The sequence below is a fragment of the Nannobrachium achirus genome (genome assembly GCF_963921795.1).
Source record: "Nannobrachium achirus genome assembly, chromosome: 7".
In the NCBI taxonomy this organism is placed as follows: Eukaryota; Metazoa; Chordata; class Actinopteri; order Myctophiformes; family Myctophidae; genus Nannobrachium; species Nannobrachium achirus.
The window spans coordinates 16,368,578-16,391,077 of record NC_137816.1 but is presented as its reverse complement, the minus strand read 5'-3'; the positions used below and the strand labels follow the sequence as shown (position 1 = coordinate 16,391,077).

Here is a 22,500-nt window from a genome sequence, read left to right as displayed (position 1 = left end):
AAAAATAATTATGACGAAAGATGAACTTGAGCCATTTCAGGACAGTGGCTCTAATTTTAATAGTTTACTGTAATACTTTATGCTGTACACCACATACTGTTCAATCACTCCGTTTTCAATATCTTTCCAAAATATAGTTACAGTTTATACTCTATGTGATTTATTGTGTAGTTTGGTTGTTTCTTTTTTTTCTTTTCTTACATCTGTACACACAGCTATCCTAAAAATATGTATGCTATTTAAATTTAATATACTTTTAATCCAGTTCAGTTCCAGTTCCATTCACTATACTCATGCTCAGTTATTGCTTGTGCTTTTAGTTCATTTTTATTCATTTATTATACTTCCTTTAATTATTCCAATTGTTATTTGTTTTACTTAATCTCCATCTTCAAACATCTTCAAGCTTCAAGGTTCCCTGACTCTTCTCTGTCACAGTCAGTTAAACTCAATTAAGTTCAACACATGTGAAAGAAAATCTGCTGTAACTCTACACAGTAAACTCCTCTGCGTTCATGTATCCTTTTGTATCTCTGAGAGTGAAAAAGGGTCACCAACTGGACCCTTAGAGGTCCATTTGGTGACATTTGTACACTCTCAGCGTTAAATTAAACACTGCCGTTTTTACAGTGTCTAAAGGCTCAAGTTCAATTTAATCCAATTTCATATAATTCTGTGTGGAGTATATTTGCATTACAGTGTGCACTGTCTAGTTGACTTCCTGTCCGTGCGTCCTACTTCCTCTTGGTAGGGGTGGGGCTCTTAACCCCCCTGCCGGCTGCAGCTTTGGGAGGGGTGGGGCTGGGAGAGGCTGTGGGGGCGGGGGCGGGGCTTCCAGCGGGCTGCTTGGGCGGGGGCATTTCAATGGGGAGTTTGGGAGGGATGATGGTTTTGCCGCTCACGGTTGGTTTGACTTCTGGAAGTTTATCACCGGATTTGTACACGCTGACCTGAGGTACAGAGACAGGACGAGAGAGGGAGGTCGAGAGAGAGAGTTAGATACAGTGGTTCCCAACCTTTACTGCAACGGTCTTCAACAGGGGGTCCGGGACCCCTAGGGGGTCCTCAGAGTTACTACATGGGGTCCTCCAAATCTTTGAGTGATATATATATATTAAGGCTGGGACTTTAACTGATTAATTGCGATTAATTAATTACAGAAAATGTACGCGATTAAAAAAATTTACGTATTTTAATCGCACTTAGTTTTTGCACCACAGAACCTTCAGTTTCGGGCATACCGATCATAGCGATGCACCAACCAAGAAGAGACAACAAACGCAAAGGGAGAAGTAGCCGATCAGAGCGCTTTGCTTGGCCCAGTGGATGCGAAATTTAGATTAAAAAAACTAACTTGTTGATTCACTCGTACAAAAAAATGTGTTTTACTTGAAGAAAAAAAAACTTCTCAGGTCAAATATCGATGTGCGATTAAAATGAGATTAATTGCGATTAATTAATCACAGAGCCTGTAATTAATTAGATTAAAATTTTTAATCGCATCCCAGCCCTAATATATATATACACACACACACTTATATATATATATATATATATTATTATTTTTTTCTCTTTTTTTTAACCACTTGAACCCTAGTGTCCATATTCTGAGAAATGTAGCCAAAATGTTGTTGGTTAAAATGTTTAAAGCTCTATTGTAATCATTGCTAGTATAGAGTTTGTCCAGTAACAGGGGTCTCTCCATCTCTTTAATAAATAAGACATACAGTTTCAGGCGGGGTTGCACATTTCATCCTATCAGGAGAGAGTACCCATTTATCAGCTTCAATTTGAGTGCTCCAGTTCCAATTTTGTCCGCTCATTTCTTTCTTTTATCACTTCAATTTCACTTGTTAATCCTGTATGCAGTGTTAGTTCTCTCCCCTGATTGGATGATATTGGTATCCTGACCTGTTTACTAAAGAGCTGGATTGACAGAGAGACCCCTGTTATTAAACCAACACTCAATAGCAATGATTACTATCAGAATACCAAATAATTTCCATAAACATGTGTGAGCGCCGATAATGTAAAGTATTTTGCAAAACTGTGTGGCGGATAAGGTGGGCCTTTTAGAGCATGCATACTGTAGCAACATGCAACCAAGTCTATAAATCAGGCAAAGGTGAGGTGCGAGATGGAAACGGCTTGCAGACAGATAGAGATGGAGTGATACGCATAAAAGGATAGTGGTGGTGATGGAGAGAGAAAGATTAGGTGGAATGAGAGAGGTATATAGATCAAGAGAGAGGCAGATGGAGAAAGAGGAACAGAGCAACAGACACAGAGATAGTGAAAGGGGTTTGGGACATTATGAAGATATATAATGTTGGACGTAGACTGGGACATATGAAGATACATAGCGTTCTAATGTTGGTCGTAGACTGGGGGACTTATAGAGATATATGGCCTTATAATGTTGGACATAGATGGATAAAGATAAAGGACAAGGAGGAGGATACGATGGGTCTGTTAGAGCAATGGTTCTCAACCTGTGGGTCTGTTTACTCAACAGAAAACAGACCAACATACAGTATACTGTAATTGCATACAGGGTATCTGCACATTTTCTAAAGTGACAATTTAAGGACTTTAAAGACCTTTTTAGTGCCTCTGGTCAAACATGGGTCAAATTGTCAAATATTATAGGCAGAAATTGTGAAAATAGACGATCTAGTACATGCTCACAACGCCTCGCAATGGAACAGATCGAGTCTGTAAATGTAGCCAACTCCCACAATTCCAAGTGCTTGTCCCCGCTTCAAATATGATTATTTGGGGGGTCACGGCCTGAGAAAATTGAGAACCACTGTGTTAGAGCATGCATCAGACACACTGTACTTGTCTCTGTGAGGTTGGTACATTACAGTAACTAAACATAAGAAAACAACTTTTACTCAGTAAGAATATATTTAGCTTAAAATGAAATGAAAGATAAAATGCAATTTATAACTATAGGCATCAATAAATATTCATGAATTATTGCATGAATTATGTACAAATGTTTGTACAGTATGTATTATGTATTAAGCATTAACACAGGAGAGGGAGTGCTACCGGCAGAGTTACTGGCACTGGTGAACAGCAGTCACACCAGTGCCAGTATAAGTATATCATAGTATATAGTATGACCTCAAATGCATTATTGGGATTATACCAAGGTTCCATTATCAATATTTATGATGAACTAAAAACACTTATCTGGAGATAAAACTCTTGCTTCTCAGACACTCACAATGTGCGAGGTGAACTGGGGTATAATAGTTAATACAGTCCACTGCGGTATAAATGTATATATTAAGGCCTGTTTTTTTTTGTGTGTGTGTGTGTGTGTGTGTGTGTGTGTGTGTGTGTGTGTGTGTGTGTGTGTGTGTGTGCGCGCGCGCGCACTCGCGTGTGCGTGTCTATCTGTCTGTCTGTGTATCTGTCCAGAGCTAATCTCGCAAACCGCTGAACCGAGAAGCAGTGAAAACTTTTTGTGCACGCTGCCGGTAAGCCAAGGAAGTCACTCAACCTTATATTTTTTAAATCGGCCTCACGGTGGTGCAATACCAGCCCACTTTACTTTTTGCTCTGTGACTCTTGAACCGTACTGTGTAGGCCAATACAACCAAAACATAATTTACCCTGGATTCCTTGGAATCACACAAACTGGTATATAGAGTATATTACTATATACTACACATCTATTGGGTCATTATTTTTATATAAATCCTGGATGGTTTGTATTTATTTCACCACGACCCCAAAATATGTGTGTGTGATAAAATGAGACGGGAGACATTAGTCGTAATCTCCTTCACTAACTCATATCAACTCTGAACTCCAAAGTGAAACAAATCACGTCAATATCTCATCTAAGCGCCGTACAAATCCAGCCGCAATAAACATCTGATTGTGATGAATGAGGGACATCTGTGGCACAGATGGACAGGAAATCTGATTTTGAAATCTTGATTTTCTGGGCCCTGGGTACAAGGATTGACTGCGTTATTTTGTGCTTTAACTATTGAAAAATAGCAGATATACAAGCTCACAGCGCGGCACCGAGTGCCGCGCTGCGAGCTTGTAGATCTGCTATTTTTGAAAAATCTTGAAAAAAGTCTTTGAAGATTTTTTGAAAAACCTCTTTCTATGTCAGTGGTGCTTTTTCATGTGAAGGACCCCCAAAATGATAAGTATTTGGACCCCCATCTCAAAATATTTCGTTCCAGGGACCCCCAGAAGACAAATTTCAGTTACAACTTAAAATATACTTATATTCAAAGATTTGCACACATTATCACGACTTTTCAAAAATAGCAGATCTACAAGCTCGCAGCGCGGCGCTGTGAGCTTGTATATCTGCTATTTTTCAATCGCTAAAGTATAAAATAATTAAGGCCCCTCCACCTTGGGCCCTAGTAACTCAGTCCCACTTCCCCCCCTTGTGACGCCCCTGACCATACTCACGTATACGTCCACAGTTTCTCCGCCGTATTTGTTCTGGACGGTCATGGTATATTTGCCTGAATCATCCATGGTGACTCCTTTGATGGTCAGACTGGCAAAGCCCTGGTCCAGGGACACCACATACTGAAACATGAAGACAAAGCCATGTGTTGTGTATGCAGTGGTGGAAAAAATACTCACACGTTTCACTTAAAGGCCCGCTGACACGCCCGAAATTATAATAGTATGATACAGTAGGTCACGTGGTCTCTCTGAAAACGGTCTGAAATAGTCTGAAACTCATGTCACAGTGCTGACCAGTACAGTAAGTAGTCTAAGTACAGTAAATTAATTTGATTGGCTTATAATTGCGTATTTCCACAATGACATCATAAAAATAATTAACTCATATTTTAAGATGACTTTTGGTGACAGTACCCATTTAAGTAAAAGCATCATTACGGCAATGTAGAAATACTCTGTTACAAGTAAAAGTCTGGAGTTCAAAATGTACTCTCTGTCTACCGAGCAATCTTAGTTCCTACTCTCACCTATGGTCATGAGGTGTGTGTGGGTCATGACCGAAAGTATAAGGTCGCGGGTGCAAGCGGCCGAAATGGGTTTCCTCAGAGGGAGGCTGGTATCTCCCTTAGAGATAGGGTGAGAAGTTCAGTCACCCGAGAGAGACTTGGAGTAGAACCGCTGCTCCTACACTTGGAAAGGAGTCAGCTTAGGTGGTTCAGGTATCTAGTATGGATGCCCCCCCCGAGCTCCTTCCTAGGAAGGTCCTGTATGCACATCCCACTGGGAGGAGACCCCGTGGCAGACCAAAGACCACATGGAAGGATTATATCGCCAAACTGGCTTGGGAATGCCTCGGTATACTCCCTGAGGGAGTGGAGGAAGTTGCTCGGGATAAGGAAATCTGGAAGTCTCAGTTGGAACTGTTACCCCCGCGACCCGATTCCGGATAAGTGGTTGAAGATTGATGGATGGATGGATGTACTTAAAATACCCAAAGTAAAAGTACTTGTTATGCAGAATGTCCCATTTCAAGTTTAAATGTATACAAATATTTTGTAACTAGTAGACCTACAAGCTCACAATGCATCGCATCGCGACGGATTGTGAGCTTGTAGAACGGCTATTTTCAAATGGTCTCAATGTATACAGAGCTGAAGTCGTTAATGTATGTTTTGTAATAATAATCAAAAACCTACAGTAAGTAACTATTAACTAAAGTTGTCAAATAATTGGAGTAAAAGTACAATATTTTCCTCTGAGATGCAATGGAGTAGAAGTAAAATTATTGGAAATACTCAAGTAAAGTACAAATACCTCAAAACTGTACTTAAGTACTGTACTGTACTTAAGTACATGTACTATATATTATTAATCTTGTTCAAAGTTTTACCCTGTTACTTGTTAATGCTTTTTTGTTTATACTGTAAAGCACTTTGTAACCTTGTTTCGAAAGGTGCTATATAAATAAAGTTTACTTACTTACTTACTTACTTAGTTACGTTACATCACTGTGTGTATGTTAACCACTTAAAACCTAGACTAGACTTGGTAAACTGGACCTGAATTGGCGCTGTACTTTTTTCTGTCCACACCAAATCCTTTCGCCTCTCAACGCAATGTGCTGTGAACTTGTAGATCTGCAGTTTTTGGCCAAGATTGCCCACAGAATATGGAAGCTGGGGTTATGGTGCTGGGAAGTATGAAGACAGATCCAAGTGTATATATTCCACTACGTCTCCGGAGGAAACCATTTGCCCTCCCTAGTATTGCTTCCCTCCCTCCTATGGATTCCAGAGAATGATATTTTATTTGATCTATTTTTATGCATCCTAATTATGCGTTGTTGAGAGATTTGGGAGATTGATCCCATGTTGTATTATGTAAATATTCATACTACTGTACTGTACTTGTGTTGTAGTAGGAACAAGGAACATCCCCATAGAGGCTTGCCATATTTTATACTTTGTCGTAAGGCAGTGTCACAAAGAAGTAGCTAAAAATTGCCATTCTAAAAGCTCACAATGCTCCCGTGAGCTTGTAGATCTGCTGGTTTTGTTATATTTGAAAATGAACATTTTCACCTATAATGACGTACCTGAAATAGGGTATGAAAGTGGTTAAGTCTGTCTGTGTGTTTTATAAATATTTAACTAATGAAAAGTACTGTATTAACAAGAGCATGTGACTAAATAACTGCATTGAATCCATTGTAAAACCGCCTGAAAATTAACACTTTTGGTCATTCAAGGTTTACTTTTTAGCTCGAGACTCCAAAGAGAAATGTGATGTTTGCCTGGGACCCAAACTAGTGAAAATAGCAGATCTAAAAGCTCACAATGCGTCGCTTTCCCGCCGCGTTGTGAGCTTGTAGATCAGCTATTTTCACTACTTCCTAATTTTGTTGTATTTCTTTTTTCATGGAATCTCTTTGATTTGATGAGTTTCTTTGGAAAAATGTTTCATTTTCTTTTGAAATATTTACCGGCGACCCATACAAATGGGTCCTGACCCAGTGTTTGGGAAACACTGCTCTATACTATAATGTAGCATTTACCTGATCATCTGGTGTAACGTCTGAGCCATTCTTCATCCAGGAGACCTGGGGCTTGGGGTCTCCACACACTGTGCATGTCAGACTCAGGGTCTATGGGAGCACAGAGGCAGTATTAGCAAATGCTGTAGTGTACAGCATACACATTCACACTGAGAAGCAATCCAAAAGCATTCAATACTAACTACATTCAACTCTCTCAAATACACATGCACCCACGCATGCACACACAAATGTGCATGCACACGCACACACGCACACGCACACGCACACACACACCCACACACACACACACACACACACACACACACACACACGCGCGCACACACACGCACACACACACACGCTCACACACACACACACACACACACACACACACACACACACACACACACACACACACACACACACACACACACACACACACACACACACACACACACACACACTACCTTCTTTTCCATGATGGTGACTACATCAGGCAGGCCTCCCACAATCTTACCACGGTCTGAAATCAAACCCCAAAGCAAATTATTATTTTATGAACATTTTTATGAAATCGTTTTTTTGTCTTTAGAGGGGCCCTTACTGTCACGAAATGCTGTCAACTTTTATGCAGGCACCGAATTGAATGTGACGTTCCAACACAAAGTCCATTAAATGACAACTATCAATGCAGGGAGCGCGCAGTTAAACGTACAGTAAGCCTGATTTATACTTGGTTGCGTGACACACGGGAAACAGTCGATCTACAAGCTCACAACACATTGCGATGCAACACGTTGACAGCTTGTAGGTCATCTATTTTCCGTGCACAGTGCTGCACACAACTAAGTTAAGCAGGCAAAAGCATTGCAGACAGAAGGAGAATGGAGTGATACCCAGGATAGAGAATGAGAGAGGTATATATAGATCAAGATAGAGGCAGATGCAGAAAGAGGAACAGACACAGAGATAATGATAGAGGTTTGGGACCTATGAAGATGCAGTATACAATGTTGAACAAAGACTGGGACATAATGAAGATATATAGCGTTATAATGTTGGACATAGACATTGATAAAGATAAGGGACAGGGACTCACTCTTTTCAGCGTACGCCTCAGCTCTGAAATGCACAGAGAAACATTAGATAGGATTCTCCATTCAACTTCAAGAGTTTTGGTGTAACAAGACGTGTCTTGCGTCACCACTGCAGCAAGGAATATAATAATAATAATAATAATAATAATAATAATACACTTTATCCATAGAGCAAGTTATGAAGTGCTTTACATAAATCTGATGGAAAATCAATCAACAACAGAACAAAAGCGTGATTATACATGCAAACAGAGCAGTGTGAGAATCAAACAATAGCATTTCAATATCTAAATTATGTAAAGGCCCTTCGATAAAAGCAAGCATTCCTGGGGCATTAACACCTAATAAAGTTCAGTTAGAAATAAAACATGAAGAGAATAGAATTACAAAGAAAATGCAGTCTATGGAAAGGCTTTTCGGTGCAAGTACGCTTTGAGAAGTGATTCAAGCTCCTCGGGCAGGTCATTCCAGAGTCGAGGAGCCATGACAGCAAGGACCCGGTCACCCTTTGTCAACAACCAGCTGGTTCCTGCCTGAGGACCTCAACTTAAATATAATTAGGCGCCAGCTAGGCCATGAAGTGCCTTAAAAGTAATCAGTAAAATCCTAAAATCAATCCGAAAGCAGACAGACAAACAATGTAGAGATTTTACAACAGGAGTAATATTTTCTGTTCTCCTAGTTTTAGTTAAACATCTAGCAGCAGTGTTTTGTACAATTTGGAGCCTATTGACAGTTTGTTTTGGCATTTAATACACCATTGCACATTGCAATAATCAAGGCACAAAGAAATATAAAAGCATGTGTAATGATTTTGGTGTCTTATAACTTCAGTCGACTCTCATCAACGGGAGAGCAATTAGCACCATCAGATAACTACTCGACTGAAACGATCAAATGCTCTGAGTAATTCACGTCCAGCAAAAACAAAAACAAAATCATTTCAATATTTAAATGAAACTCATTGGCTCAGTAATTGGCTCATTGAGAATCAAATGTGAAATATCTTCGGTATATTCACATTATATCCTTGATGTATTTGACACATAACACAGAAAGTAAACTTTCTGGAATTGCACTAATAGATCCCAATTCAAAATGCATGACTGTTTTACTTGATGGTTGCAAAGAAACTTTTAGTAAAAACGTAATTACAAGAACAACATGTTAGGCTGTCACAATATAAAACCACACGGCCAGAATGAAGTTAATCAAAAGTATTTCTAAGATTGTTTTAGTATTGCAACTTAAGGATAAGAAAGTTGTGGCAAGGATTACACAAATATTCCTCAGTGTTAATTTAACTCTTGAGTGTACAAATAGAACGAAATGGTCCATGCATACGATGCAAACAAATACAAATATGTTTTTATTTATCCAATGAAATGGATGAATTAGTTTGACCAACATGTTAGAGGGATGTAGTCTTACTTGAGTTTCATGAACTCGGCGAAGGCTTTCTCATAAACTGAAAGAGAAAGAAAAATGTTATCTGTCTTCAACTCATGGTCCATGTATTTCAAAACCCAAAGCTAAATACAAAACTACTGAGTGTCAAATTCATTGTGTGTGTGTGTGTGTGTGTGTGTGTGTGCGTGCGTGCGTGCGTGCGTGAGTGCGTGCGTGCGTGTGCGTGTGTGTGCACCAACCTTCTCCACTGAGGTCCAGTGTGCGTGTGTTTGTATTCTCAGCGTCAGCGATTACAATGGAGTACATCCCTTTGTCTCTATCCATGGGCTCGATCACCTGTCAGTCAAACAAATTTGATCATTTACTGTAGTTAGTGGATATCTTCCCATATGTCTGTCTGTCTGTCTGTCTGTCTGTCAGTCAGGTATGGCAGTGGTTCTCAAAGTGTAGTCCGGGGATCCCCAGGGGTTCCCGGCAAAATGTGTTATTAATATGGCATCAAAATCAGTGTAACCACTCAAAACCTACAGTATATACATCAGCTATTTGAAAATATCTAATCTACAAGCTCGCATTGCAATACGTCAAGACAATATATCACAGATGTTTAATGGACGTCATGAGACATTAGGCTACAGTGATTCTGTCCGCAGCAACGGCCATGCACTACATTTGAACACCTCTCGTCTCAATGTGATATTTTGGTGAGCAGAGAGCTTTTGTTTCCCCGTGTCTCCAGTCCTGTCCTGACATCGTTATATCACAATGACACCATGTCACTAGAAATGCGTTCTGTGCAGCTTCTGATCTCTACCACTTAAATAGGAAAGCGCCTCACGCCGGAAGCAGCTCGTTCTTAAAGGTGATGGCAGCCGACACTCTGGTTAAATTAATGTAAAGCCGAAAACACACTTATGAGCCATGACTAATTCAGGGTGTGTTGTGCCAACACTTTTTAGTACTAAAACTGCCTTGGTTGTACACATTGTGGTACACAGGGAAATGTGATGATAAACACTAATGTTAGCCCACGAAACACAACCCAAGAACTTGCCTCAGCACAGTTGCTTCATACAGTTACAATCAAAATGTGGCCTGGAACGTTTTGGATTGTTCTGGTCCCCACGGTTCAATTTATGGACAGTTTGCTAGGAGCTTTGCATCAAAATGTTACAATGTATCATCAACCCCCGAAACATGCAATGAATTGGATGTAATGAATGATACCTCCATAGTTGCCATGGCAGCGGATCCTCCAACCATGGTCTTCTCACTGTGGGAGATCTTAGTGGTTCTGAAAAGGACAAGGCCAGGGGACAGGAGAGGAGAGAGAGGTGAAAGACGAAAGGATCAAGGTTAAGGGTGCAGGAAAGGGTGTCTGTTTCAGAGTGTGCATGCATGTGGGGAACTGGGGATGTTTCTGAATGGAGACCCGTCCCCCATGGGTTTGGTTTATTGTGTGTGTGGGAGTGGGTTCTTTCAGAGGTAATAGAAAATCATGTTTACACGTGCGGCGTGCGCCTGTAATGTTATGCCTAGAGACACCAATCTCTCTCTGTCTCTCTCTCTCTCTTTCCCTCTCTTCCACTCGTATACAAGAGGGATATGCACATACAAAGGCGAGGGTACAAATCTAATCTCCATAATTTCTACTCTCTGAATAATTGAATAACAGAAAACACCCTTCTCCTTCTCTTTGCCAGTCTCTATTTCAATCTCTCCATCTCTCTCTCTCTATCTCTCCCCCTCGTACTGTACTTCAAATCTTCTCTCCTGCACTGGCATTCTATCTGCCCAGTCTCCCAATCTATTTATCCCTCTTTGCACTTACAAAGGCAGATGGGAGAATCCCCTCTGTTCTTCTGCACCTCCACCCACCCACCCACACACCCACCCTCTCCCCCGCCCAGTTTATGATGTGCAAGCAAAATGGCCGCCATGTGAAAATATGGTTAATAGCTTACCCATGCATCCAAGTGACGTTCATTTCGGAGGTGAAATACTTCATGTGGCACTGCAGCTGAATGCCTGTCGCTGTGCACTTAATCACCACCTCTGCAGCAGTGGCTCCTAGTGGGTGGAAGGGCAGCGTGAGGAGGAGAGCTACTTCAAATACATGGGCCCCCATTGCCACAGACAAACCACAGCAACATCTAGTTAGTATAAAACTCTTATCTACATATTTTAACTTTGTATGTTTGCTCAGAACACGTTGCATCGCAACACGTTTTGAGCTTGTAGTTCTTCTTTTTTTTTTTTTTTCATTTGAATAGTTTGCACATATGAGGTTTCCACCCGATAGCAATGATATGTATGTGTTTAACTTAAACCTGTGGCTCTACGGCGTCCGCTGGCCTAATGGTCAAGGCGCATACCACGTACTAGGCTATGATGCCTGCTGGCGTCGCCGGTTCGATTCCCGATCCGGACGACCTTTGCCACATGTCATTCCCCATCTCTCTCCCCATTTCCTGTCAGTCTACTATCCTATCAAATAAAGGCATAAAAAAGCCCAAAAATAAATCTTAAAAAAAAAAAAAAAAAAAAAAGAAACTGTGGCTCTAAATAAGTGTGTGTGTGTGTGTGTGTGTGTGTGTGTGTGTGTGTGTGTGTGTGTGTGTGTGTGTGTGTGTGTGTGTGTGTGTGTGTGTGTGTGTGTGTGTGTGTGTGTGTGTGTGTGTGTGTGTGTGTACACACCTGCTTCTCTCAAGCACCCATCATCGCTTTCTCACAAAGCAACATTGTTCAACAACAACACATGCTGTGTGCTGACATTTGTTAGGAACCTGTTAAGCCATATACTATTATATTCAGTGTGCATATCAATTACAGCATTTGTGTGCGTGTGTGCGAGCATTTGTGAATTACTCACCGGCGTATTTGTTGAGCTTGTTTAGGACCTCATCAAAGACTAGGAGAGAAGCAACAGAGGGGTGTGGGGTGAGAGACAAGAAAGGAAATATCTTGGGAACGCAAACAAAATATGAAATTGAGTTTTTACAGTCAACTCTATTTCCATTCTCAATTCAGAAGAACCTGTATCTATTCCAGATTACATTTGGCTAAACGGATGGCGTTTTGTGAGAACCAATTTTGTATTTGTCAAATGGAAAACTGATGGACATTTTCCTATGAGCAAATATGGCCGGCAGGGTACAATAATGTAACTGTCATTTCCCCTGCTGGAGGAAATACATTCACCAGTGTTGATGGGAGAGAGTGAGGGAAGGAAGGGGAGTGGATTGCTGGAGAGTCCAACAACACACATTGAGTGGGCAGCAGGAGAAATGTGCTGTTTGGCTTAATACCAAAATGTTGTTTAATACAACAATATTTTAATCTAACCACTTTCAATCTGGCGTCCCTATTTTGGGCATTTTATTACCAAGCCAAAAAAAGTATTGATAATAATAATATAGCTTAAAAATGTTCTAATCTAAAACCAATTACAATAGATTTTCTAAAAATGTAAAAAGAAGAAATCCACATTACATTTTTTTTTACTTTGTCTTTAATGTTACTATTGTTATTATTTTTTTAATGTAAAAAGAAGTGATAACCGCAGATCTACCAGCTCACAATGCATTGCACTGCACTGTGAGCGTCTAGATCTGCTATCATTACTATTTTTGAACTAGAGTGGTTGAGCCCTTTGCACCACTGGAGAACATGGGCTGGTGACGGATGTTTTAATATGAGGATGATGGGAATCATTTTCTCACAAAGCGTAGTTATGACTGTAGGGTTAGATTCCGGTTTCTATGTTGCCGTCTTATCTTTTCACAAGAAAACTTCACTAGAAAAAACAGAAGTCTATGAGAGGCAAAATGTACCTTTTCCGGAAAGGTCGATTTGGCTCATATCTTTTCCTCTGTCGTCATGAATGGTGGCTCTGTAAACTCCAGCTGACTGCGCAGAAAACTGATGCAGATGCACAACACATAAAACACTTACTGCAGCAATCCATAGCTTTTCTGTGTGAACACAATGTTGAACTCTTCTTTGTGAACACAATGTTACTTTGAACAATCTACTGTAGAGTACGTTCATACAAAATAACTACCAATACCATTGGTCTCTCTATCTGCTCTTCTATTGGGAAGTATAATATAATACAAATGTTAAACTTACAGTAACTATGATACTAGTATCATATATTGTTAATGTTGATAATAGTAGATGCATTTCACAAACACACAATTACATAGGTGGTATTTATAGTAATGGACATGAGCATTACACAGTTGTAAAGTGTTAAACTAGCTGCAAGAATATACTAAATAGAACCAAATGGACCCTTACCCATGTGTAACCCCAAGGGTGTACAAATGGAACCAAATGGTCCCTTAACAGGTCCATTTGGTTCCATTTGTACACTGAATAAACACAGAGGATGTTCCTGTGTAGTAAGAGTATGTCAGCAGGCTTCTGATCCCAGGTCAGATCCACGTATGTCGTCACTGTCGGGCAGAAACCTCGTATCTCCAAGTTTCAAACGTGTACGTTTTTTCGTAAAGTATAGCCCTGCTTCATCATACAAGACTGTCGCACAAAACGTACACAATAATAGTGAAAATAGGAGATCTACAAGCACACAACGCCTCGCATCGCGAGGCGTTGTGTGCTTGTAGATCTCCTATTTTCACTATTTTAAATAACTTTTTTAAGTTATGAATACAAAACGAACGGCTTTGGACATACAAGGTTTCCACCCGACAACGACGATATACTACCATGTATTGTGGTGCTGGTTGTGGTGATACTGTGATGATGACCGTGCTAACAGTGCAGTTACCAGGTGGATTGGCAGTTTGCAGATACCCGCTCCCAGGTCAGGCTTCACGTCTGGGACGAGCTCCGTGTCCTCTTTAAACCAGTGGAATTCAGACTCCTTCTTCAGGTTTGCGACCTGGAATTCAAATTGGGATTATTATGGTGATTGGCGGTAGCAGTGAGGTGGCAAATCATGGGAGATTGTCCCAGATCTGAGAAATCACAGATCTGATTCAAGGCCATGTGCTCAGTGCCTTCGAGCGAGACAGTGCAATCCCATCTTGATCCATTCCAAGTCAGACTGAGGGAGAGTGTCAGTTACATGCTTGAAAATGGTGACATTCTGATGTACTAGGGGTGTTGTAACGATACATTTTAATAGCGATTCAATACATTCACTACATGGACGATATTGGTTCATTCATGGCGATACGATACGATTCGATTCAATGATTTAAAATCGATATAGAAACTATTTAGCAAAGAAATTCAATCTGTGTGAAAGGTGTGGATAGTGCAGGTTTTAAAGGGAAACATGTATTATTATGGATATAAATAAGTAAACACAGTGATTATCTGCCAAATACATGGACATTGTATATTGACAAACCTGCACCTTGACATGAACGCAGAGATTACACACATTTATCGATAGACCAGTGTAGCTATATGGAAAGGAAAAGTAATTAAACCCCTGCTTTTAATTTTTTCTTCTTAAAAATGCTAAATACAATGCACAAGTAGGTAGTTTCGATACAATCGATTCTTTGCACTGCCGACACGATACGATACAAATTCAAACGACACAATTCGATTTTAGCTGTTTTCATTTCGATATACTTAGATGTTTTAAGTTAAAAACGATATTTCGATGCAGTTATTATATCGTTACACCCCTATGATGTACATTCTGTGTTATGCACAGGCTACTTATATAAATAAAACACTGTACTGTAAACGAAGTAAGTGAAGTGTGTTTCCATAGCCTGAAATGTGTTATTGTGCACATATGTCGTTATCTTGAATACTTTATTAGACAGAAATGTAAAGCACGAGGTACAGTCTTCATGACCTAACATCCTGTTATTTTCGTGCCTTACACCCCCTGGGAGAGTTGGGGCAACACAATGGGAAGTGCATGGAAATAATGAGACGCAGGTTGAGGTGTTGGTATTTTTGTGAGAATTACATTATTGGACCATGAGCCCAAACAAACGTGAATCATTTGATAAATTGGTGATTCCACCAGCTGGCGCAAACAAAATAAAGCAAATAGACGTAGCGAGATGGATTTTTCACCGCAAATAAAGGCATCAACCTGCATGAATGAAGCATAAACTATATAAATAGTTTAACACAAAATATTTGCAGAGCTGCATTTTCAGTTTTTTGGTAAGCCCCTGGTGTGTAAAGAGTAAGACCTTACTAAGCTAGCGGAAAATAATCAGTGGAAATATCATTACCTGAGAACTCTTCACAAAAAACATTGGCTATGAATGTCCATCAGTTTTTTTTATCCCTAACCCTCCCCTTCAGTAATACCAATTGATTTTGTATTTTATATAATTGGAAAGCCGTATTAGTCATCATTACAACGAGGTAAGGATCGAGCATTTGCGGAATGAGCAACACAGCTAACCATGTGGGTAACCCCTCCCCAAAAGACGTGCCAAAATCCCTGAAGGGTCAAGTGTGGAATGTTGATATTTGGAGGACACACAAACATAACGTTGTTGTCAGGTGGAAACCTTGTATGTCCAAAACCGTTACTTTTTGAATAATTTAAAAAACGAGTTAAAGTAGTGAAAATTGCCAATCTACAAGCGCACAATGCCTCGCGGTGTGAGGCGGTGTGCGCTTGTAGATCGGCTATTTTCACTACTTTTGTGCGACACTCTTGTATGATGAAGCAGGGCTTTAATTTACGAAATAACATACTACTGTATTTTGAAACTTGGAGACACAAGGTTTCTGCCCGACAGTGACGATAACAAAGTTGCAGGACACATGCTCAGATGCCATTCACACGCTCATGTGACTGGCACACGTTTTGAGCACTTGAAGCTCAAAAGGCGAATACCAACAGAAGAATATTGCAGGGTATTTTGGCAAATGTTGTGTCGGGCACTGCGCTACTCCACACGATTAACTGTGTTGCTCATTCCACGAGTGCACTATCCTTACAAGTGGTACCTGGTTGTAAATGTGACAAATCAGGCTTTCCAACCATTTATTATTGAAGGGGAGAACTAATCAACTGAAATAAGGTTCAAGAGTTCATAAACCAAGGACTGGCCTCCACTGATTGCTGTCTGTGGATTGTTCCCATATTTTTCCATTTGGCTGGCTGCTGATGTTTGTAATATTTGTGGGCTGATATGGAGGAGGATGTTTATTTCTCTGTCTGCTATTTCTTATTAATAGATAGATAGATAGATAGATAGATAGATAGATAGATAGATAGATAGATAGAGAGAGAGAGAGAGAGAGAGAGAGAGAGAGAGAGAGCGAGAGAGAGAGAGAATTGATTGAGGAATTCTTGACAAAATCTGAACACCAATGACTGCATCTTAGTAAGTGACATTTATTTGACACCATCCAATGAATTCTATAGGGTTTAAGAGGATAGGCACAGTATGATGTAACAGTATGAGTAATAGGAATGGCTGAGAAGAGTAATAATCACAACACTCTCCTACTCTGTCAAATCTGTTAATTTAACCGTTTTGCTAACAACTTCCATGGATGCACGTGCACTTTTATGAATTAACATTTCCAAGTGCCTTTTGTGATATATCCTCGCGTCATGTTGCTGAGATTGCATAGGTCATTGTGACAGCCTGACAAGGATACAGGCCTATAGACCTCCCTCTCCTAATGAATAGAACAATAAAGCTTCATTTACGGGATGCTTCTGCTATAACGTGTCATGCTGCTTGACAAAAATAATATATTTGCAACTGGAGAAAGAACCGCACATGCATCATAATCTTTCAGTAGTAAATATGTATTTTTTGGCAAGTGCCACATTGCATGACACTCTGTTATAGAAGCATAAATTAGGCCTTATAGCTCATATAAATTGTGTAACCTCACTTCCAATCAGCTCAGTGGTCTTGTGGTTAGAGTTTATGGCCTGAGACTGGGGGGTCGGGGGTTCAATCCCCCACTGAGTCATAACATAATATAAAAATGGTACCCAGCTGCCTCCCTGCTTGGCACTCAGCATCAAGTGTTAGACTAGGGGTAAGTCATGTCCATACTAGCATCATGTGAATGCACTTGTACATCAAACTGCCTCACCATACAGAAACAGAGGATACATTCCTGACCTACAGGCCACATGAGAATACGTACTTTACTTCCAATCAAGCCAGACATACATGATTAGAGTCTACACTGTATAATAATAGTTAAAAGCATAATATGTGCCCGTGTAATTTTGCTCAAAATTGCTAGTAACCTACTACCTTGACTTCATGATGATTCTTTGAATTGCAAAGTTATTTCTAAGGGGTAGTCTAAATTGCCACTCTGGAAACTGTTAAATATTTCATATCATAGTGGGTTATTCACACAGCCATTGGAAATGTGAATAATAGGCTTCTTGAATAATATTTCATAATACAACCTCAAATGGGAGGCGACCCCTGATGGGAATTAGCAGACAGAAGAAGAAAGAAGAAAAACTACCTCAAATGGATCCCTCATAGAGCCATTTAAAAACTCTTTGAAAGAGCTAGACCTGGGTAGACCACCTACCTCAGTCAGTGCTTGTATTGATATTCATCATCAGCGCCATCACTTCCATAGGGCTGCAAGTGATTATTCTAAATTTTTCATTAATCAAATGATCAAGAAACGCTTTCATTTTAAAAAAATCTGTTTAACAATATTGATCAATGTGAGAACATAGTAGTGTGTATATATTCAAATTAACTTTATCTGTAGATAATTGTATAACCGATTAAATTGACTAATTTGATTAATTGCTGCTGCCCCCACTTTTAATCAAGTGCAGAGCAATCTAGAGTAGTGACTCTCAGCCTGTGGACCAGGGCCCACTGTTGGGCTGTGAAGATATTGCAAGTGGGCCAGATTTTAATGATAAAATAACAAATATAATGATGCCCCTTTAAAGACAGGGTGCCGTAAATCCCCCCTTCAACATGATCATCAGGTATTATGATTACAAATTTACTTGGGGGAAGATTTTTCAAAAAAAGTGTACAGAAAGTATTACAATTTTGTTTTTATGTGGCCACACCCACCTGTTCATTAAAGGGCCACTTCACTCTGGGACAACTAGATCTTATTTTATTGTTGTTTGGGACACAATCAACACAATCCTGAGTTATTTTTTGTATTCAATCTGTGTTTTGAGATATTTTAGTATTTCAGCATCATCATGCTGCATCATATGATGCAAAACGCATCACTAGCACAGCTGAAATACTAAAATATCTCAAAACACAGATTGAACACGATTCATGGTTGTACCAGAGGTGAAGTGGCCCTTTAAGTATACCTGGTTTTCAGGTGGGTGGTGACCCAGCTGGGGACGGGATGATTTTATGATGTCATTAAAGCAGTGTATCTCAATTGGGCATTTTGCCTCTTTCAGGAAGAAACCAGAAATACACAGGGAAGACATATTTGAATATTATAAATACCCTGGGGGTCTATTAGAGTAATGTTAACTCCATAGACACATGCAAACAGAAAAAGTAGGCTACAAAACTATGGCACCACCTCTCTAGAACCATGGACATTTTTAAGGTTTGTTCCATTGATCCAAGCTGGAACACAATGGATTTAGCACGCACCCATCTGATCCATCAGATGTTCAAGTGGGCTCTGATCCAAGGAAGATCAAAGAAGGAATGGACACCGACGTCATTTTAGGCTCCATGGCCATCCGCCATGACACTTTGGGTGGCGGAAGTGCCACCCAAAATAACATTAGCGTCTATGAGCACTTTGTCACTTCCGCCACCCAAAAGTGTGATGGCGGCGTCCCATGGTGTGCCAACTTCCGGGTGTTGTCTGTTCCTGCCTAACCTTCCTTGCTCTGATCCAGGAAAGGATGAGAACCGAACCACTGAATCCAGAGCACTGGTTCCCAAACACTGGGCCGGGACCCATGTGTGGGTCGTAGACAGATTTGTAATGGTCCCTTTGTTTTTTGTTTCCTACAATTAGTTTATTTAATTATAACTATTCAAAATATTTTCAAAAAACATTCCCAAAAAACTTTTATTTTTATTTTTCAAGAATTCAATTCTCAATCTTTCAGTACTTTCATTAAGAAATCAAAGAAAAACCAAAGAAATTCCATAAATTAGAAAACAAGAAGTAGGGAAAATAGCTGATCTACAAGCTCACAACGCGGCGCCAAGCGACGCGTCGTGAGCTTGTGGATCTGCTGTTTTCACCAGTTTGGGTCCCGGGCAACGGCTAATCTCTCTTTTGAGGTATTGAGCAAAAAGGTTTGGGAACTGCTCTTGAGTACGTATTCATCAGTGTCAAAGCTTGTTTGTGTGTCTGTGTTTACCTTGCACACCACACTGACAGAGCAGTCCTCTCCAACATGAGCTGACAGGAACTCGCTGAAGTGGGGACCTGTGAGGGAGGGGAGTGGAATACATTTCAGCTGGCACCATTTTCAGTCTTCAGTGATGAGCAGAAAGCAAATGGGCGCTGTCGGGTGGAAACCTGGTCCAAAATTGTTACTTTACAGGAAATGGATATTTAGTCACAAACTCTTCTCACTACTTTCCATTGGTTCAATATTGTAAAAACCCACAACACTAACCCTTTCACTTTCACTTGAGAACAAATAAAAATCGAAAACCGCAGAAATAGCAGATCTACAAGCTCACAGCGTGTCATATATTTGTGTGACACTGTGGTATGACAAAGTAGGGTGTCCATTTACGAAAAAACACAAAAAGTAGAAATATGGAGATACAAGACATCTCCAATCCAAATATTGTACTTTTACTCCACTACATAAACATATACTTGAAAACTTTAGTTACTAGTTACAATGTAGATTTTGATTATTATTATTACAAAACATACGCTAACCACATATATTTTGGCCTTTTGAAAATAGCAGATCTACAAGCTCATAGATCTGCTATTTTCAAAATAATTGTATACATTTAAAAACTTGTGAAATTCTACATTCTACATAATGAGTACGTTCTACATTTGGTACTTTAAAGGGGAAGACCACCCATTTTCAATATTGAACTATATGTCATTAATATACCTTAGAGGAGTTGTGTGGAAATAGAAAAAAAGTTCCCCCCCTTCTGTGTTGCCTAGGGGGGGGAACTTTTTTTCTATTTCCACACAACACCTCTAAGGTATATTAATGACATCGTTCAATATTGAAAATGGGTGGTCTGCCCCTTTAAGTACATTTTGATGCTAATACTTTTGTACTTTTACTCTCAAGTAAACTTTGAATTCTGGACTTTTATTTGTAAGGGCACGCGGTCACACCAAAGTATGGTTGGCGGCTGATAAACTCTTTTTGTGCTCAGCCAGCGGATCCTCCCAATAACCAATGAACAACCACTTGTCACTCCTTGATCTTAGGACGGTCCAACTTCGACTCACCCGAATGGACAGAGGGGAAGAAACAGTGCTTCAAGCATAAACGCAAGGTCTGCGTGAAAGCTGTGCAAGACCATAAATCCAAGCCATTCCCATTGAAATGCATTGGCGGAATCCACTCTCATACAGTAGGTAGAATGTTTTCCGGTGTGACCGTGCCCTAACAGAGTATTTCTATATAGCATCATTGATACTTATTATTTAAGTAAAACAATTGAGTACTTTTTCCACCACTGCCAGAACGTATGGGAGCAGGCAGGGGCGTCACAAGGGGGGGGGGGGACTGAGTTACTAGGGCCCAAGGTGGAGGGGCCCTGGTAACTTTAGCTATTGAAAAATAGCAGATATACAAGCTCACAGGAGTGCCGCGCTGCGAGCTTGGATAATCTTTGAATATATGTATTTTTTAAGCGAACATTTGTAACTCAAAGTTTGCTTCTGGGGGGGGGGGTCCCTGGAACTAAATATTTTGAGATGGGGGTCCGTGGCCAAATACATATCATCTTGGGGGTCCTTCCTTCACATGAAAACGTTTGAGCACCACTGACATGGAAACATAGGTTTCTTGCACACATTTTCACGATTCTTCAAAAATAGCAGATCTACAAGCTCGGTGCCGCGCTGTGAGCTTGTATATCTGCTATTTTTCAATAGTTAACATTCATGGGGGGCCCGCGGTGAATCCTTGTACCCAGGGCCCAGAATTTGGTGTGACGCCCCTGGGAGCAGGAACATCCTATTAGTCCAGTCATTATATGAAAAAACCTCAAACAAATTGCAATAGTAGCAAACTCAACTGATTTTGTATCCTCATTATGTCCTTAGTGAGGGAAAAAAAGTCCCAAGGAATCCCATCGGGGCAAAGTTTTGAAAACGACCTACCTACCTTCACTTACTATACACTACAATATAAAAAATGACTGAAAAAAAATCTGCTTTAAGTGGGATGTGAGGGGTCAAACTAGGGGTTTTTAATTATTCTGAATCCATTGCAAGCATTTGTTTTGCATGAAAAACATTCCTTGGGCTAAAAACGGACCCCAAAAGACTGTGAAAATTGATGACTCATCACTAAACCATCGTTTTGAGTGGCCATTTCTTGCCCAAGGAATGTTTTTCGTGCAAAACAAATGATTGCAATGGATTCAGAATAATTAAAAACCCCTAGTTTGACCCCACATATCCCACTTAAAGCAGATTTTTTTTCAGTCATTTTTTCCTTTATATTGTAATGTATAGTAAGTGAAGGTAGGTAGGTCGTTTTCAAAACTTTGCCCTGGTGGGATTCCTTGGGACTTTTTTTCCCTCACTAAGGACATATCGAGGATACAAAATCAGTTGAGTTTGCTACTATTGCAATTTGTTTGAGGTTTAGCCTAATTTTGGCCTAAAATGACTGGACTATATAGGCTCTGTCAACAGCTAGTGCAGTGTCTCATTTGCCTAAGCTGATCAGGTCTGTGCATTAGAGTTTTCCTGTCTGCCAAACAGCATGGCAAAGATGGTATCTTTAGTGCAGGCCAGGGTGTTTTGCAGGGCCCAGACTGCCACGCGGGAACCCCGAAAAAACGGTGTCCAATCCAATTTGGGACACAACTCATC

At 40.2% G+C, this 22,500-nt stretch overlaps 1 protein-coding gene across 1 annotated transcript in view; it reads right to left on the bottom strand.

Annotated features, from left to right (window-relative positions):
* Positions 1-734: 734 nt before the first annotated feature.
* The window catches only part of myom2b (myomesin 2b), a gene marked incomplete at both ends in the record, with an annotated part of 56,352 nt that continues 34,586 nt past the window's right edge, over positions 735-22,500 (bottom strand). Inside the window, 13 exons of the mRNA XM_080730075.1 lie at positions 735-950; positions 4,453-4,575; positions 7,010-7,099; positions 7,459-7,514; positions 8,091-8,113; positions 9,520-9,556; positions 9,738-9,834; positions 10,726-10,792; positions 11,463-11,568; positions 12,371-12,409; positions 13,332-13,419; positions 14,294-14,407; positions 19,826-19,893. Coding sequence (XP_080586201.1) covers positions 735-950; positions 4,453-4,575; positions 7,010-7,099; positions 7,459-7,514; positions 8,091-8,113; positions 9,520-9,556; positions 9,738-9,834; positions 10,726-10,792; positions 11,463-11,568; positions 12,371-12,409; positions 13,332-13,419; positions 14,294-14,407; positions 19,826-19,893 — 1,124 coding nt within the window. The remainder of the gene's footprint in view (positions 951-4,452; positions 4,576-7,009; positions 7,100-7,458; positions 7,515-8,090; positions 8,114-9,519; positions 9,557-9,737; positions 9,835-10,725; positions 10,793-11,462; positions 11,569-12,370; positions 12,410-13,331; positions 13,420-14,293; positions 14,408-19,825; positions 19,894-22,500) is intronic.